Genomic DNA, 15,681 nt, shown 5'->3' on the forward strand with positions numbered 1-15,681 from the left:
CACACTCCAACTGATCTAGGTATTTCCTAAAATGTAATGCCTTCAATGCAAAACAAAATTCCTGTAGAATACACAGTGAAATAATGACCCTTTTTATTCCAGATACAGGGCTTCTCAGTACAAGGTAGGAGATCACTAGGATTTTTGGTTGCTATGTCATATCCATCACTTAGATAAAACTTGAAATTGACCAAAACTCTGTTTCTTCATAGAAACTGCCATCTAAGAATTCTCTATCTCATTTTCTGAAATTGATATTAAGAACCCAAACATAGAACATTCACCTTATTAGATTCAACCCACAATTCTAGCTTGTTGAGATATTTTTGAATTCAAGATTTCTTTTCAATCACCTAGCTTTAATAGCACTAGTGATGAAATCAATTAACTAATCAACAAATAATTTATTAAATACTTGCTATATATTAAAGAACTATGCTGGGCCCAGGAGATATAACAACAAATTCAAAACATTACCTGCCCTCAAAGAGCTTACATTTTAAGAGAGGAAATGATATGTATATATATAGAAAAATCCAAACACAATTTAGGCAGAAAGCTTAAGGAAGGAAAAGGTATTATTAGCAAGTAATAGAGTGGGGTGGGGAGGGAATCAAGCCTCTTGTCAAAAGGTTCTATTTGTTGTTTTATTTTGTTTTCCCTGAGGCTAGGGGTTAAGTGATTTGCCCAGGATCACACAGCTAAGAAGTGTTAAGTGTCTGAGAGCAGATTTGAACTCTGGTCCTCCTGAATTCAGGGCTGGTGCTCTATCCACTGCGCCACCTAGCTGCCCCCAAAAGGTACTATTTGTATTAAGAGCTGGAAGAATTCAGGTATTTCAAGAGGCAGATGTAAAGAGATCACTGCAGAAATGAAAGATGAAATGTTGTGTGTGAGGAGTGACAAAAACAAGGGATCATGTAGGGCTAAATATAGAACCCTGGAAGTCTACAGATAACTGAATCAATGGATATGATCACCAAGTGACTGAATAAATGAATGAATAATGAAAACAGCATTTATTAAGTGCCCACTACATACAAAGAGCTACAGAGACAAAGAGAAAAGCAAGATTGTTACTACTTTCATATGAATATTTAGTTGCTGATAATCTGAGAAATGCATAACCACTTCAATCATTAATTCATTTAACAAGTACTTTCTAAGCACCTATTTCACACTAAGCCAGAGGCTGAGAGATAAATATAAATGAAACTGCTTCTATCTTCAAGAAATTCATAGGATAATTGGGGAGATTAAGTTATCCATGAAAAAAAGTATACAATAAAGTAAAACAGTTACCTGCTTGTCATTTAGGTTTCCTTGCAATAAGGAATCGATGAAGATATGCTGACTGAAGTTTCTTCCTCTTCGTTCTTTTATGACTTTTTTAAAAACCGATTCTATTTCCATTAATGCTTAAGAAGAGATACAAAAATGATATTCAATTAAATTTAATTCAACATAGACTTTAAGGACAAAGTCTATTTATTTACTGATTGACTTATATACTTTGTTTTGATACAAAAGATATTTCCTCACCATCACCCTGAAACATTTATACACCACCACCCTACGAGGAAGATGGATAGAACATGACACTCTCCACTTTGGTAAGCTTGCTAGTTGTCAACAGAAAAGAACAATGTGTGATATAATTTTGATAACAGTGTAGTAACAGTCTTTATGACATCTGACCTGACTTTTAGTCATGTATCTATTCTGAAGGGATAGTGTTCTTTTGACTCTACTTTTCTTCATTATGTATTAGTTCACATAAATTATTCATAGTCCTCATGATGTAATAATAGTCTATTACATTCACAAATCACAATTTATTCCACTACCCCTAACTAGTCTACAACCTATTTTGTTTTCCACTTTTTGCAATAGTAAAGGACTACTTTTATTGTGATCATAAATTTCTACATCATTTATATTATGGGAAATGAACCTGGGTTTTTGAACTTCATGACATCACACCATAAACTTGAGCAGGTTCTACCACAGTGAAAAGTTTTCATGTCTAGCCCTAGTCACAAGCTGAGTCTGTTCTTTAAGGACCAATTTAGCTGACTACAAAGAAGTACATGGGGAAAACTGGCTAAAGGTAATAAGGGGACTAGCACTCAAAGTGAGAAATAAACCTGTTCCTATAAGGGGATCATTGTTTTGAATGTGTCTTCTATAATTCTAGACTATGCTTAATTCAATGTAAATATAAATATAGAAAGGCACATGAACAATATTAATGTGAAGAGGATAAGGAAAGCTGTCAACTGGGTGGGAGAAGGGATGAATCTTTTCCTCAAATAACTTTGAAACAAGTCTGACATTCAAGATATGGGAAATTAACCAAAAACCATAATACCAAAAGCCATTTCCTAATGGCTAAATGGTTAAAGAACATGAAAAAACAACTCAGAAAAGAACTGTAACTACTAACAACTATATAAAAGTCACTAATAATAAGAAAAAAGTGTATCTAAAAAAACCCCAAAGTTTCATAGTTAGCAACATGACAAGGAAATCAAAAGATGGAAATAATGAAAAGTAGAAAGACAGGTGCATACTTATATACCTGTAGACCAGCGCAATCATTCTATAAATCAAACTGGAATGATTTTTTAAAAAGTGATTGATATATTAATATCTCTGTCCCAAAAATCTCAATGCTAACCATATGCCTTAAAGAGACAAGAGACAGAAAGATCCCATATACTCCAAAATATTTACACCAATTGTTTCTGAGGTATCAAATAATTGAAAATAAAGTCGATATTCATTGATTAGGAAATGCCTTACATTTGGTACATGAATTAATGAAATATTACAGTGCCATAAGAAATGATAAATTGGAAAAGTTCAGAGAAGCATGGGAAGACATGGGAACTGATGCAAAAAGAAGCAAGCAGAATCTAAAAAACAATATACACAATAACTACAACAATGTCAACAAACAAAAGCCAAACTGAATATTATATTTTTATATTGACCAACCTTGTCCAAGGGAAAAGATGACAAAATGTACCTTCTTCCCTTCTTTACACAAGTGGAGAGGACTATGCATTTGACACACTGCTACATTTGTCAGACACAGCTAACAAGTCTGTTGGTTTTGCTAAACTGTTTGTCATTCTCTTTTTCTTTTAACTCTGTTACAGGATTGGATGGAGGGTAAGGAAGGGAGAGGGATATAATTGGAAGTGAAAGTGATTTCAAAATAAAAGTTAATCAATAAAAATAATAAAAAAATTTAATAGCCTTTTGATAAAATATTAAAGGGCAGTAACTAACAATAACAAGATATCTAAATATGTTATGTCTAAATGCAGATCAACTTGGGTTCATAGATAAGAGCCTGAAGGAATTCCAAGGGTCATTTTGTATTTTTCCCCCATACTTATAAGTTTATTTGCTTTTTTAAAGTTTAAAACATTGTGGGTTTTTTCCCCAAAATAACAGAATTTTTTCTCTTTCTGCTACCTCCACCTTATTTGAAGGGGAAAAACACTGTGTGACCCTGGGCAAGTCACTTAACCTCAGCCTCAAAAAACAAAAAAAAAAAACAACAAAAAAACCCCCCAAAAAACAAATATACATAATTCAGCAAAATAAATTCCTAATTGGGAAATATCAAATATCAAAATATTGTATCTGTTTCTCTATGCTGAATCATAAGGGTCATTTTCTTCAATATCCCTCATCTTACAGATGAGGAAAATAAGGCATATAATGGTTATATAACTTACCCAAGAAACAGAGATAGAACCAATTATTCAAGTGGAATTTGTAATTCTTGCCCTAGCCTTACCAGAATACAAGTTACTTCTAGAAAACAGATAGCAATAGATTAAAAAAAATTATATATTTGATCATGGATAGAATAGATGATAAATGTGAAACAGAAAAACTACAAATTTATTTTTATCTGTTAATCTGTATTTAAATAAGGAAGTGTTCTAGCAATGGGAAAAATTTTCTAAATCTAAAATAAAATCATTTTGAGTAAAAGCTCTAATTTAGTACTATGCCTAATGTCACAGATGGAGTATAAACTATTAGCATTCATTCAATGTAATTTCATATGGTCACTGAAAACACATCTGAAGAACAAAGAAACAAACTTACCTTCTTCATACTGCTTTTTCCGGGTTGTACTTTTGTCAATTGACCCATCCAGGAAACCCTTCCCAATCTCAGACCATACCTGATGATGAGAAAAGTAAGTTATAAAGAAAGTCAGCTTAAAACAAATCAGAATCAATTTGCTTGTGAAAAAACTTGCAAATATATTTTAAATCTCAATCAAGCTACTCATCAAATATAATAACATGAAATCTCAAATATCTGTGATATTGGGGAATAAGCTATGAAGGAAATCAATCCATAATCACAAAATCTCATTTCTATAAATAATCTCTTTTAACATAAAGCCTTTTCCCCATAACTACTATATTTTGAAGCCAAACATCCAGCAGGAGGAAGAAGGAGCAGCAACAGCAGTAAAAGATTTAGATCATTACTAAAAAAAACAACAAAAAAAACTTCACTACATTTCCAATATATTAAACCCCTCAGGAGTACATAAAACTGTAGTCAGTGAACAATATCTAGACTGCTAGGTCAGTTATTGAAGAAGACAAAACATGCCCTTTCAATGATTGAAATTATTGAAATGATCAAAAATAAGAAAAACCACAAATAAAACTTGAATAACAGTTTACCTAATGATGAAAAAGAACAAAAAAACAGTGAATGAACATTGTATATTCAAAGAAAGTAGATTTTAATTCAATGCCTACTTCAATATCTCTGCTAAGTATATGTATGCCACTCTATTTGATAAACATGTATAAGAAACTGTGAGTCAAACATGGTACCAGATCCTGGGGATGTGAAGATAAAAACAAAACAACTCTGACCCCAAGGGCCATTTCCCTGGTAGAATACCACACAGATTCAAGCAAATATATACAGTTAGGATAACGCCTCCTGGAGGAGGCAGCACCAAGGCTGGGCTTCAAAGGGGATCAGGAATCCCAAGGCAGGAAGATAATAAAGGAGGGAGCTTGGACGCGCTAAGGCATGGAGGCAAAAGATGGGATGTCATGAAGGGGAAACCCAAAAGGCCCGTCAATGCATAATGCACCATGGGAAGAAAGAGGAAAGTCTGGAAGGGTGGGTGGGAGCCAGGTCTTGAGGACTTTAAATACCAGGCTGGGGATTAGGTATTTTGTCCTAAAGGCCATAGGAAACCCCTGAAGATTTTATGAGTAGGCAATGACATGAGCAGATCCTTGTTTTAAGTATAAGCAATAGGGGAGAGGAAGATGAAGGGAAATAAGAGTGGGGAATGGACAGTGGATAGAGCACTGGGCCTGGAGTCAGGAGGACTCCTCTTCCCGAGGTCATATCTGGCCTCAGACACTTAGGAGCTTTTGTTTGCCTCAGTTTCCTCACCTGTAAAATGAACCAGAAAAGGAAATGGCAAACCACTCTAGTATTTTTGCCAAGAAACCCCCCCCAAAGCATCATGTATAGGAAGACAGAGGGGCAAAGGTGGGAGAGTTTTGAAGACATCCTGATCTCCCCCTTTAACCTACCCAAAAACTACAGAGAAAAGAATTTCAAGCCTCCTGCTTACAGTCCAGTAGTCATAGGTTCTTATGAGTTGCCTCAGAAATAATTTTGTCCTATTTCTGATCAGCCTTCTGAATAATTCCCAACTGCCTCCAAAATGAAAAATAAATTCATCTGTTTGGCATTTTAAAATGTCACAAACCAGATTCCAGCCTTTTTCAGGCTACTTGTATGTTACTATCCTTCACACTCTCATGTTGCATGGTCTATTCACTGTTCTTTCCTTCTCTTTTCATAAGCTGCCCCAGTACCTGGATAATTCTCCCTCTTCCCTTCTGCCTTTCAGAATTCCTCTTCTGAAGGCCTATTCTGATCTCATCTGATGTGGGAAAAATGCTTTATTATTATATTGTTCAGAAAACTTATTGGCCATTAAGGTGTTTAAATCCAATTTTATGTGACTAGATATTGTTTGCACCTAGAATACTTTCCTGACTTCAACAACTATCTAGAAATGCAAGAGACGTCACAAAGCCACTAGGAATTCTGGCTTTCAAGTTCTAGATCCACCCAGAATATCTGTTTGGGATTATTACATCCAGGTCTTGCTTTGGGTCCACCTAAGCATGTGTTTTGGCTCCCACCCAAATTTTATTGATATCCACATTAGTCAACCTGCTTTTCAAGTTGCTCTTCAGGCAAAATTGCTAATGAATACCCTTGTCAAAATCCTATAAACCTTTTAGAACTTAGGAGGGAGAGAGCCATACTTGAGTTTACCTTCCTCTGTCAAATGACCAAATAAATTTATTTTAAAAACTTTTTTTATGTTTTAGGCTCTGTTCTCATACTAATAGTCTTTCTGTCTTTCTGAAATGAAATGAATTTTCAATTTCCTTTTTACATATTTTACCTTTACTAATTTAGACTCATGATATACTTCTTTCCATAGAAAGTAAGCTCCTTGAGGACAGGGCACATTTTGTTCCTTTGTACCCTCTGTGTCTATCACAGGTGCTTAGTTCATAGCAGCCACTTAATAAATGACTGATAAATAAATAAATGGATTTGACAGCTATGTGAAGCATAGACTGAAGGAAAGGGGTAGGGAGTCCAATTAGGAGACTTTTGAAATAGCCTAGGTGATAAGGGCCTATATTAAGGTAGACTCTGTGAAAAGAGAGAAAAGAATGAATGCGAAAGAGGCTGTGAAAGAATATGATGGGCAATGAGGAAAATGTTTCCAAAAATGACTCCAAGACTGCAAACCTGCAAGATTAGAAGAATGCCCCAGCTCAAGAGAAACAGAGAAACTTGAGAGGAGAAATTTGGAGTTAAAGACAAGTTCTGTTTTAGATAAGATACGTTTAAGTTGTCAACAATGCATCCAGGCATCTGGCAATACAGAATAGGTTTAGAATTTAGGAGAGTGATAGGACTAACTATGTAGACTGGAGAATTTATTGCAAGGAGATGAAAAATCAATCTATGGGACCTAATGACACTGCTATGGGAAAGAGTGGAGGGAGAGAATAGAAGCCTTCAAAAATGTATTCATGGATGGAGAAAAGATGATGATCCAGCAAAGGAGGGGGAAGAAGGAACAGGTAGGACAGATGAGGACTCAAGAAAGACTTGTGACCAGAAGCCAAGGGAAAAAGCAAGGATAGCTAACAATGTCAAAAACTATAGGTCTCCAACATGAACTGATGCTAAGTGAAATGTGCAGAACCAGGAGATCATTGTATACTTCAACAATACTACATGATGATAAATTCTGATGGACATGGCCCTCTCCAACAGTGAGATGAACCAAATCACTTCCAATTGATCTGTAATGAACAGAATCAGCTACACCCAAAGAAAGAACACTGAGAAATGAATATGGACCACAACATTACATTTCCACTTTTTCTGTTACTGTTTGCTTGCATTTTTGTTTTTTCTTCTCAGGTTATTTTTACCTTTTTTCTAAATTCAATCTTTCTTGTGCAACACGATAACTATAGATATGTATGTAAATATTATACTTAACATATACTTTACTATATTTAACATGTATGGGATTATCTGCCATCTAGGGGAAGAGGTGGAGGGAAGGAGGGGAAAAATTGAAACAGAAGTTTTTGCAAGGGTCAGTGTTGAAAACTTACCCATGCATATTTTTTGTATATAAAAAGCTATAATAAATAAATAAATAAATAACAAAAACCAAACCAAAACAAAAAAAACCTATAGGTCTCAAAAAGAGAAGAAGCCTGAGAAAAGACCAAACTGTATTTGATCTAGACACTATCTATTTAGACTAAATTCAGAATATCCAAGGTAATTCGTTATGTTCAGAAACAAAGGTACATGTTAAGTTTTAAAAGTTAGCCTCAATTTTGCATTTTAAAATATTAATGTAAATAAAATTTGGGAGGGGGACAAACTTGAATCATTCTTTTCTGTACAAAAGGACAATGTGATTTGATTCATTTCTTTTCTCTCCCCATTTCTCTTATAAACAGTGATTTTTTTTGTATATCATAACTTCTATTTACACTGAGATAAAATAATAAACATTCCCCATAAATACAGACATAAAGCAATTAGGAATTTAACCCTATACTTACTGTGTTATGATTCTTTTGAAATCGAATGACCTCCTGGTCATCTTCAAAGCTATTGCCCAAAGCCATTTGTGTAACAGCTTTCATGGCATAGCCAAGCATGTGCTGGTAAAGAGGCACATGCTGAGATTCTGGGTATGAGAGCCATTTTCTTAATAATTCTTCAGAAAGCTGAAAACAGAAGGGAAAATTATTAGCATTAACTATCACTTCTTGAAAATTTTTGGAAGTATTTTTAAAATAAATTTTATTGTTTTCTTTTGATTTGATTAATCATTTCTTAATATTATCTCCTCTCTACTCTCCTACCCCTTTGTTTGATTTAAATAAAAGCAGCAAAAACTGCTGATGCACTAGTTTGACAAGGTAGATGAAATGCCTCCAAAAACCTCCCCCCTCTGCTGACAGTTCTCTGGGTCATTACTGATTTTTCAATTCCTTACAGTTGAGCCCTCTTTCAGTGGGTGCACTTTTTATTAACATTATTGTAGTCAGGGGCTTTTTCTTCTGATGTTACTTATTTAATTCTACATCAGTTCATGTAACTTTCCATGTTTCTCTAAACACTTGATATTTTCAGCTTGCACAATACTGTTCATGTCGCACATTCTAAGTGGGGAGTATTCTAATTTATTCTTGAAGATTGGGTTCTCTGCGGTCCAGCTCCCAGGAGTTCAAGGTATTCAGAGTCAGCATTCCTAAAACTACAACTCTTGAGCTCTCAGGATCTTTACCTTTCACAGTCAGCCAGCAGAAACAAATTAGCTCAGAACAACAGCATTTACTGAAAGGGCATAACAATTTTTTAAGTTTGGAGCACACTCTACTACAAATATCCAACATCAGTGGGAAGATAGGGGAGAATACTATAAGAAGCACACACAAAGGGAATATAAATGATCCAATCCTTACACTGCTGAAAATATAGGATCCCAATGTTAGCTCTTCTTTTTCTTTAGTGTCTTCAAGCTATATCTCCTCAGTTTAGTATCTGTGTAAGGCTCCCTGGAACTGCTCCCTGTAGTTCAACCATCAATGGCCTCTCCTAACTCACACAGCTCCTCAAGTTTCATGCTTTAATTGTCTTTCCTGGGCTTTCTGCCCCTGAAAGTGGTTGTATACAGTGTTTCTCACTGGGTGAGTAGTTCCATGTAAAGATACCATTCATGACTGTTAGAAGTAGGGGAGGAATCCCCTTTCCCCCTGCTAAACAAATGAGGAATGGTAAGGATTCTTCTTCTGTACCTGACTTTTTTGTTGACTGTCATTTCTTTTTTTTTTTTTTTTTCTTTCTGAGGCTGGGGTTAAGTGACTTGCCAGGGTCACACAGCCAGGAAGTGTTAAGTGTCTGAGACCAGATTTGAACTCTTCCTGAATTCAGGGCTGGTGCTCTACCCACTGCGCCACCTAGCTGCCCCGACTGTCATTTCTTAAAGCTGTCTCCTGTCACAATTCATTTCCCAGAAATGTGTTTTGTTTTTTAAAAGGATGTGATTAATCCTTTCTCTGTCTCTAATTTTGTTAAGCGTGAAGAAATTTAATATAAAGGGTTAAAAGCATGTAGACACTTCTTTGTACTTTAAGACCTTAATACCTTACTGTCTCAATTACTTAGTATCTGGATTGAGGAGAAAACAATTGGTCAAAGATCCTGATTAATTCCCTGTCCACTCCATTCAATTATTTGTATTCCATAATTTATGATTCCAAATGGGCACCCATCTTGTTTCCAGTTCTTTGTTACTATGAAAAGTGCTATCAAAAAACTTTTGATAAATGATATTGATTGATTGGGAACACTTTTCCATTTTTTCACTTACTTTTGATATTCACAGGTTATTTAGGTGGATACTGAAACTGAAGTAACATCTAGGTAGCATTTTTTCTGATTATTCGATAAGTCATATGGTACAGATTTCATCCTCAGCCTCACACTGTATGAGACCCAACTTTGAAGGTGCCCGCTCCATTTGGTCAAAGGGTTAGGCTTTTTCAGCTTTGTGGATTTCCGGGGTCTTGCTTTGCTGATGCTAAAAAGATGGTAAATTTTATGGGTCCCACCAAATGTGACCCTTCTGCCCCAGGATAAAAAAAAGGCAATGCACATGACTGTAAATCAATAAGCCCTGGATAGGATGAATTGGACTGATAACATATGGAAAGAATATGTGTTAACATGTACTAGAGGCATAAATAGTATTATTTTATAGCAACAAAGTTATTTCAATGCAGCAAAGCTAAGTAAATGGACAGAGCAGTTAGGTTATGGATTAAATGTTAAAAAAAAATCAGTATAATATAAAATTCAAATCCTGGGGAGAAAAAAAATCTAATGTAGTAAAAGGATTCAAAGCTGTCGGAGTTATTCAACATCAACTAGCTCAACACCCTCAGGAAATTGAAGCCCAGGGAGTTAAACAAATCTATCAAGTGAGAGAGTAAGGATTTTAACTCAAGTCTTCTGCTCCAAATACAATGTTCTTTGTGAAGTGTCAAGGTCAATTACCTAGAGTTAAAGTATCTAACAGTATCCTAAATAGGTAAATGCTGGATGTACAATTTTTTAAAAAGGGAATCAGCATATATATATATATATATATATGTTTTGAGGCAACTAACAGCTTCCACAAAGTTGCATGCTACAAAATAAACCCTCAAAAATCAATAGCATTTCTACATAACAATGTTATGGTACGGAGAACTTAATGATGATAGTTTTATATGTCCTTTAAGTATGTCAATTTCTTCATAAATGAGAAATTCTATCCTTCCAATCCCCTTTAAGTAGAATCTCTTTTATAAAAAGGCATCAGACAAATTATAGAATCTTAAAATTAGAAAAAATCACAATAGCCATCTATTCTAATCCCTATGTGAAGTACAAATATTCCTTATAATTTCAATGGCAAGCTTTTAGGAAATCTACAATCTCATAACATGTGTCATTTAATTTTTAGAAAGCTCTATTATTAAGAATATTTTTTCATTATTTCATTCAAATTCCTTGAACTTGTATTTAATGGTCCCCAAAACATCCTCTGGCTTAAGCAGAGTAAGTTTAATCTTTCTTTCACATGATAATTCTTCAAATACTGGGAGGTTACAATTAATAATGTCCTTATTAAATCTTTTATCTGAGCGAAACACCCACATTTTCATCGATTAGTCCTTATATGACAGTTTCAAGTTCTCTCATTATATAGTCAACTTCCTTGGAAAGACCTCTACTTTGAATATAATTTTTTTAAAAATATGGCACTTCAAAGTAAACATATTTTTATATGTGGTCAGAACAAAGTATGATGACCATTTTCCTTATTTTATCTATCACAAGAGAGCATTAGTATTTTTCATAGTCCATTGTTCAATTTGGAGGGGGGTGCATCTATGATTTCATGAGCAAAGGGAGCTCCCAGTGAAGAAATCCTCTTTACCAATACAGAGCTAAACTGTTCTGCAACTCTATGATCTTATAGATTCAACAGTGGCACTCAGAAGTCCAATGATATACCTAATCATACTACTATGTGTCAAAAGTTTTAAACTTAGACCATTCTGTCTTGGAGGCCAACCTACTATCCAATACACCACCCTGCCTTTTGGTGGTAACCTTACACTAAAAATCACCAAGTGGTTTTTTTTTTCCTCCAAATAAATTTCTTCCCATTTAATCACATCTCCTCCATCAATGTAAATGAATTCTTTGAATTTATGAAAATCATAATAATTTTTCCACAATTATCAAGATGATATGTGTAATGAATATATTAATACTCTAAATTTTTCCGAGCTGCCACTTTCTCAGTTTTTTGACTTGGAAGTTGACGTCAGTGCAGCTTGAAATAATCAATCAATTCTTGGCAAGGCTTCCATGTATATGTTAAGTGAAGTCAATCAAAGATTGTAGAACTCTGGTCCTGTCCCAAGTAAAGACCCCAGGATTTGAAACAATCACTTAACTGTTAACAATTAACTGTTCTCACAGGACTGGAGGACATCCATGTTGTCTTGCACTCCTGGACTAGTTCTGGGAAACCATTCAGATCCTGAAAATGATTGTATTGTAAATCCACCTTCTCCTCCCTTTCCACTTATGATTTGTTTATAACATCCCTACCTTTTCAGCAACAGGAAGAAGTCTCCTCTCCAGGAGAATTTCCAGTTTGTAAACTGTATTCCTCATTCTCAAAGTGATTAAACTACTACTCCTTCTTTAAAACCTGTTTCTAGGGCTGCTTTGTGTGGCTCTAACTATTCACAGTTTAGAGACCAAGACAGTAAGAGTCTGTTAACAAACTCAAAATTTTCCTTATTAGATCTCTTCCAATTAGATTTAATCTCTCAATACAGCTCAATGAAATCTTTGTTGAATCCCAATTCTATCATTCAGTATATTAGTAGCTTACTCTAGGAATTTGCTATCTCTATATTTGATATTAAGAGATGAATGGCATGTATCTCAATCAAACATTTTATAAACCACTGAGCCCAGTAACTCTTTAGGACAGTATCAATTCATTAATTAACAATTAAATAAACTATGGTAAACAAGCAGAGAAGGGAAAGGCTATCTGATTAGGATACCAGTGCTTACTTTACATAAGAAACCCATTTTGCCTAAATACTTCTAAGCTTCCCAGTTTATAGTCTTCCAATAATATGCAGATTGCAGAAGGACAATGAGCTGACTCAGAATTAAGAAGAGATAAAACTGAAGCCCTTTTTTCTTTCATTTTTTTTTTTATCTTACATGAACACCAGAAGTCAGGAAGCATATTAGTATTTAGGCACAAATGGGGTATATATACAAAGGACTGATCCTCTGGGCAGTCTTTCCCTCTCGAGACCCAGAGCTCTCCCTCCCTGATTGGAAAGGGTGGAGAATGAACAATGGAGAGCTTCTTAATCCTCCGTTGGAATACATGGGAGCCACCTGACAGTGGCTGTTGGAGATCCAACTCAGACCTGCAGAATGGATCTCCTCAAGTGAGAAGATGATACAAGGAGACTGATAGGAGTTTGTTTTCCTCTGACTGAGAGGCTGTTGCGTTGTCTGACCTCTCTCCTTTTCCCTCTGCCTCCAATTTATCTCATTCCCAGTCCGCAACACCTGTGTCAGCAAAGGCTGCCCTGCAACTCCTTCAGATATTATGATGCACAGCTGTGGAGGCTCTCGGAGAATTGACCTACCCCTTAAAAATTCTCCACTATTTAAGGAGGGTAATCAGAGAATTTACCTCATCATTTCCCATGGGGCTGTTTCTCTGGACTTCATGATTTCCAGAAACTAATAACTCTTCAAGATGAAGTTAGCTCTGAAACGTTCAACTTCTCAGATCACTTCCCACCTTGGCACATGAATTACTCATGCTTCCCAAGCTGGGTACTCTCCACTTTAAAATTTCTTTTTATTTGCTGTCTTCCCCCACTTAGGTTTATGATCTTGAGGACTATAATATGCCTTTCTTTGTATCTGCAATACTTAGTACAGTGGCTGGCGCATAGTAAACACTTAGTAAATATTTACTGACTGCTGAACTCTGGAGAGCCACAGACCTATTATTGTAAATATAAATGATACTAAAATGGCTATTTCAACATAGACAGAGAGACTTGGATAGATGGATAAACACACATATAGACAAACAGATAGATGGATAGATGGATAAGGTAACATATGAAGACAGAAAAAAGCAGAAGCAGACACTAACTCAATTAGATTGCCTAAGTCACAAAATGTAAAAACAATCATATATCTAATTTAGGAGGGCACTAGTCTAATGATCACATGTTATCAACAGAAATGTTTTTTATTGTTAAATATAAATTTAATTAAAATTATTTTATAAAAAATTTTTTTCCAAAAAATGAGAGGAAATATTTACATCAATAGCACAGCTCCATTTAATTAGTGAAATATTGGAAACCTCAACATACATTACCTACCAAGAATATGCTATACAAAGTATAAGCATATTCTATTCCTTATAATAAGCTAATCCTGGGAAACTCAAAAGTAATTTTGGCTTTTCTAACCTACATATTACTCTTCTGAATATTTTCCAAATGCATTAAGAAATAAAAAAATCTAATTCATACAGCCTAAGAGAGGAATACATAAATAAGACCAGAAGGTCTATATATACATTTCACCATTTTCTTATTTTATTCCCTGAGCAAACGAGTTAGCTCATAAAAATAAAGTATTCCTATACATCTTCAATACTGATCATTTATCCCATTCATCAATGACAAGTTCTTACAATTCCTAATTATCTTTGTATTTTTCATTTAGAACAGAGAATAAGCCCTTCCTAGTCTTATGATCATAGCTTGTGTACCCAAGTATTTTATCTCTCTCTTCATATATATATATATATATATATATATATATATATATATATATTTTTTTTTTTTTTTTTTTTTTTTGCTAAGGCAATTAGGGTTAAGTGACTTGCCCAGGGTCACACAGCTAGAAGTGTTAAGTGTCTGAGGCCAGATTTGAAGTCGGGTCATCCTGAATTCAGGGCTGGTGCTCTATCCACTGCACCACCTAGCGGCTCTCAGTGTTTAGATCATTTTTTTTTAATTTCATAAATACAAAGATTGAGAGATGCAATGAAAGAGAATGATAATAATTAGAATTAAAAAGTCACCTATATGGGTTAGAAATGCAAATATATTAAAATTTCAACTACTGAGAGACAAGTTATTTGTGGAGTTATACTATTTATATGTATTGTAAAACCTGAGCCAAATTATATGCCACCTTACCTTGACCATGACAGCAAAATTACTCTGTAGAGACTTGTTTACACCATTTTCATAGAGCTTTTTCCTTATGTGATTCTCAACTGCATCCCCACTAAGACCAGATTGATACATTAATAAAGGCTTTAGCATAGTTTCAAAAGGATGTGCTGAAAGACAAACATGATAATTCTAGATAAATTATCAAGAAGCTACAGAAACAGAAAACTTTAAAAGGTAAAATGTTAGAGGTTATAATGTAACTTTTTCCCTTAGCTCTCTTAATTTTCTTTCCCAATACTGAAGAAATCAAGATGAAATGGAAATTGGCAGTCATTGGAACCTAACTAGGAATCCAATGTAAGATCTATGTTCAATGTATTATATTTTCTTCATTAAGTGACCGAAAAGTCACTGTAGCAAAACAAAAACAACAAATCAACAACAAAAAAAAAACCTTTGTAGATTTTAAAAGGAATTGGATATATAAATGGTAAGTAATTAAAAGGATTTGCCCCAATTTAAAACTGAATTACAAATCACTACAGATAAGAGAAATGCAAATTAAGACAACTCTGGGGATACTGCTACACACCAGTCAGACTGGTTAAGATAACAGGAAAAGATAATGTGGGAGGGGATGTGGAAAAACTGGGACACTGTGCATTATTGGTGGATTTGTGAATGGATCCAACCATTCTGGAGAGCAGTTTGGAACTATGCTCAAAAAGTCATC

General features: G+C 34.7%; 1 protein-coding gene across 2 annotated transcripts in view; it reads right to left on the minus strand.

Annotated features, from left to right (window-relative positions):
- The window catches only part of CYP20A1 (cytochrome P450 family 20 subfamily A member 1), a 54,007-nt gene that overhangs the window by 26,760 nt on the left and 11,566 nt on the right, over positions 1-15,681 (minus strand). For both annotated transcript variants that reach the window (XM_074299000.1, XM_074299001.1), the window contains 4 exons: positions 14,970-15,115; positions 8,199-8,366; positions 4,132-4,210; positions 1,303-1,418 (listed from right to left, as the gene is read on the minus strand). In XM_074299000.1, the coding sequence (XP_074155101.1) occupies positions 1,303-1,418; positions 4,132-4,210; positions 8,199-8,366; positions 14,970-15,115 (509 nt within the window). The remainder of the gene's footprint in view (positions 1-1,302; positions 1,419-4,131; positions 4,211-8,198; positions 8,367-14,969; positions 15,116-15,681) is intronic.

Source organism: Sminthopsis crassicaudata, chromosome 3 (assembly GCF_048593235.1).
Source record: "Sminthopsis crassicaudata isolate SCR6 chromosome 3, ASM4859323v1, whole genome shotgun sequence".
Lineage (NCBI taxonomy): Eukaryota > Metazoa > Chordata > Mammalia > Dasyuromorphia > Dasyuridae > Sminthopsis > Sminthopsis crassicaudata.